We start from the raw sequence: 3,859 nt of genomic DNA on the forward strand, positions 1-3,859 counted from the left end.
AGAAAAAACTATTCTCTCTCTCTCTTGCTTTCTCCATTTGAAGAAGTTGGTGAAACAAAATATAGGCTCAAAATCCTCATTTTAAAAAAGCTCTTGAAGATGCTCTGATTTCACATGTGAATTTAGTGGAAAATCACATATGACTTCACCGATTCTTTAGTTCTCTTATTTGGTTACGGTTTTCGTTTGAACCGCGCGCTCTCTCTTGTGTGTGTGTGTATATATATATATAAATAAGGGACTAAGAACTAGAAGAATATAAAAACACAGTTAGAAACATTTGTATGTAGCTTAGAAGATGCTAAGTTTTGACCATGTATACACAGCAACAAGTAGACCTTTTTAGGCTCTATATTACATTCAAATAAACCCACTCTAAAAACCTATAATTTAACCTCATACAACATCAACTACTTCTACAAGGTTATTACTTTACATTTCAACACCATTTTCACCTCTATTAAGCACCAAGAAACTTCCCCTATGGTTACTGCACAGCCTCTGCAACCCCATCCAGCCATAAAACCACCTCTTCTATTGATGGCCTCCTCCTTGGATCTTGATCTAAACATTTGCAAGCAATCCCCAAAACTTCCAGCAATTCCTTCTCACAACTCTTTTCCCATATCGATATATCGAAAATCTCTGCATATCTCCCTTCAAGTTTCATCTGAAACACCCACGACACCAGATCCCGGCAGTTCTTTCCCTTCACGACTTCCACCGGCCGTCTGCTGGTGATGAGTTCAAGAACAACGACTCCAAAACTGTAAACATCACCCTTAAAAGTTGCGGAAAGTGTCTGACCGTATTCAGGCGGGATGTACCCCAATGTGCCCACCAAGTCCGTTGTTACATGGGTATCGTACGGGCATAGCAATCTTGCTAGCCCGAAATCGGCTAGATGAGCCTTGAATCGCTCATCCAACAGAATGTTACTTGTTTTGATGTCGCGGTGGATTATGTTTGGCTCGTTGTGGAGGTACGCTAATCCGTGTGCGGCGCCTTTTGCAATCTTTAATCTCGTTCGCCATTTTAGTGGCGGTTCGTCATCGACCCTTTCGTGTAACCAATAATCCAAACTTCCGTTTTCCATGTACGAGTAGATTAAAAGCCGATCGTTGCCGTGTTTGCAATACCCTTTTAGGGAAACGAGGTTCTTGTGCTGAGCTCTCGAGAGGGCTTCGACTTCGGCTTGAAATTCGCGTTCCATTTGCCCACAATCGCCAGAAAGTCTCTTGATTGCGGCTTTTGAACCATTAGGAAGCTCGGCTCTATAAACGAGTCCAAACCCTCCACATCCTATTATGTTGGATTGACTGAAATTGTTCGTTGCTTCCACTACGTCTAAAACTGTGAGGTCCCTGTAACCGGAGCTCTGGAAAAGAACGAGCTTTGATGCGGCAAACCCGCCGGAAAATCCATTCGTCCTGCTGTTATCCTCCTCCTCCAAATCCCCTAAATCCCCATGTTTCCTTCTTGACATTTTAAGAAGAATGCATGCTAACAAAATCGCAATTCCAGCTCCTATGCCGAGTGTGATTCCAAATACATCATTTCGTCCCAATTTTCTATCTGAATTCGATTGAAGAGATGGACGACGACCGTTAACACTGCAAGGAGAAAGGATTTTCCCACAAAGTCCAGGATTACCTTCAAAACTTGAGCTCGGAAAGCCCGAGAACTGAGTTCCTGAAGGAATAGCACCCTGCAAGTGATTATTTGCTACAGAAAACATGGAAAGAAAAGTGAGCTTGTTTAATGAAGCCGGGATCGATCCATGAAGATTGTTTGATGACAAATCCAAAACTTCCAAATTTCCCATTTCAGAAATGGAGTTAGGGATGATCCCACTCAAGTTGTTCTTGCTCAAATCCAACAAATGAAGCTGTCTTAATTTCCCAAAATCTGGTAAGATCGTTCCGGTTATTTTGTTGTGGCTGAGGCATATCGACGGCGGAAAGCTTGCAACTTGATTGTACTGAAGACCTCTAGCACTTAGATTTCTCTTAACGTACAGCGGAATGCCAGTAGATGAGCTAAGAATCGAAGAACTGATGTTTGAAGAAACGAGGCTCTTCAAGTCTGTTAAACTCTTGGGGAGTTCCCCACTGAGCGAATTATTGGAGAAATCCAAGTAAAACAGCCTCTCCAACTGACCAATCCAAGAAGGGATAACTCCATCCAAACGGTTCCAAGATAAATCGAGAACTTCTAGTTTAGGACAGCCGAGTAACCAAGCTGGGATTTGGCCTTTGAGGGCACAATTTGCGATTGCAAGAACCATTAACCGTTCAAACCCGCTCACATCAACTGGAAGTTCTTCCCCGTGAAAGTTTTTAGTGAGAATAAGAGTGGTGAGATTCTTGCAGTTATGTAGAACAGATAAAGCCAGAGGTAAGTTGGTGAAGCCATTGTTTGAGAATGAAAGAAACGAAAGGTTTGAAAGGTTCATGTAGCTAATCGGGATTTCTCCATACAATTTGTTCTTGGCAAGATTCAAGATTCTCAGTTCATGACAATTAGAAAGTGAGTTCGGCAACAGACCCTTAAAATGGTTACTAGCAAGATCAAGGGTGCATAGATTACGCAATTTGGAGAAATCAGCACTTAGGGAACCCGACAGTGAATTGTTACGGAGATCAAGAATCCGTAAGTTAGAGCATGCTTCTATGGTGGAAGGAAATCGCCCTGAGAATGAATTCGTATGTGCAATAATCTGTTCTATATGTGTTAAGTTATCGAATACATTTGGAAGTGGACCTACAAACCGATTCTCAAATACAACCAAGGATTCGAGGTTGGAGAGCTTACCAAGTTTCGTGCTTAGTTGCCCGGAGAAGTTGTTCGAAGAAAGCGATAGCCATTTCAGGGATGACATTGAGTACACAAACTCCGGGAGAACGCCTGAAAGCGAATTCGAATCCAGATGCAGTTCATGAAGAGATTTGCCACAGTTCCTTAACCCTTCAAGATTGCCAGTGAAATGATTCATTGATAGATCAAGAACTCGAAGGTTCATCGAGGATGCACAAACTTGTGGATAAAGTTCACCAGAAAAGGAATTGTTGCTCACATTGAACACAATGAGATTAGGGAATCCCCCAATATCCAACATGTTCCCATTTAAAGAGTTGCTTGACACATTAAGAACTTCAAGATTCTTCAAATTGGAGAGATTTTTGGGCAATTCTCCTTCCAAGTGGTTAAAGGAAAGATCAAGATACCTCAATTTCTGTAAATGAGACAGAGAATTTGAAATCACTCCCCTTAGACCTTTTGCAGATAAGCTCAGCATGGTCACTCTGCTTGGGATTTTTGACAGATTTTTGGCATCATTTTCACAAATAACACCATCCCAATTACAGCATTTGGAATCACTGGACCAAGATGAAAGTATAGACCCATTTGTGAACCTTCCAGCAAATTCCTTCAGAGCTAACAGATCAACTGGATGGCACGCTTGGCTTAGGGTTTCAGTACTCAAAGATAAACAGAAGAGGAAAGCTAGCAATACCCAACTGAAGGAACTCATTGAAGGAACAAACTTCAGCATCCCCTTCTGACCTTAGTCAAAACCCCAAGTCTCCAACACCTTCACCATGAACTTGATCAATTGTACCAAATAATTTGGTTAAGCTACTTGCTTTTTCAGAACAGTTCCAAATTGGAATTCCCTAAGATATGAAATGCCTGATCTAGCAAGAGAGGAAGAAATCAAGAAACTAGAGACCCAAAAAAGGATCAAATCTCTAAACAATAAGATCAAACTGCAAAAAGCAACTGGTTCACACCAAGAATGGCAAAATGCACAGAGTGGTCTTGAGAGTGAGAGAGAGAGAGAGAGAGAGAGAGAGAG

At 41.6% G+C, this 3,859-nt stretch overlaps 1 protein-coding gene across 1 annotated transcript; it reads right to left on the reverse strand.

Annotated features, from left to right (window-relative positions):
* Positions 1-297: 297 nt before the first annotated feature.
* Positions 298-3,556, reverse strand: LOC112506357 (phytosulfokine receptor 2). Its single transcript, XM_025110365.1, has one exon. It carries the CDS (start codon positions 3,554-3,556, stop codon positions 488-490), a length of 3,069 nt encoding a protein of 1,022 aa, XP_024966133.1. The 3' UTR covers positions 298-487.
* Between the last annotated feature and the right edge of the window lie 303 nt (positions 3,557-3,859).

Source organism: Cynara cardunculus (genome assembly GCF_001531365.2).
Source record: "Cynara cardunculus var. scolymus isolate 2C chromosome LG 2, CcrdV1, whole genome shotgun sequence".
Taxonomy (NCBI): domain Eukaryota; kingdom Viridiplantae; phylum Streptophyta; class Magnoliopsida; order Asterales; family Asteraceae; genus Cynara; species Cynara cardunculus.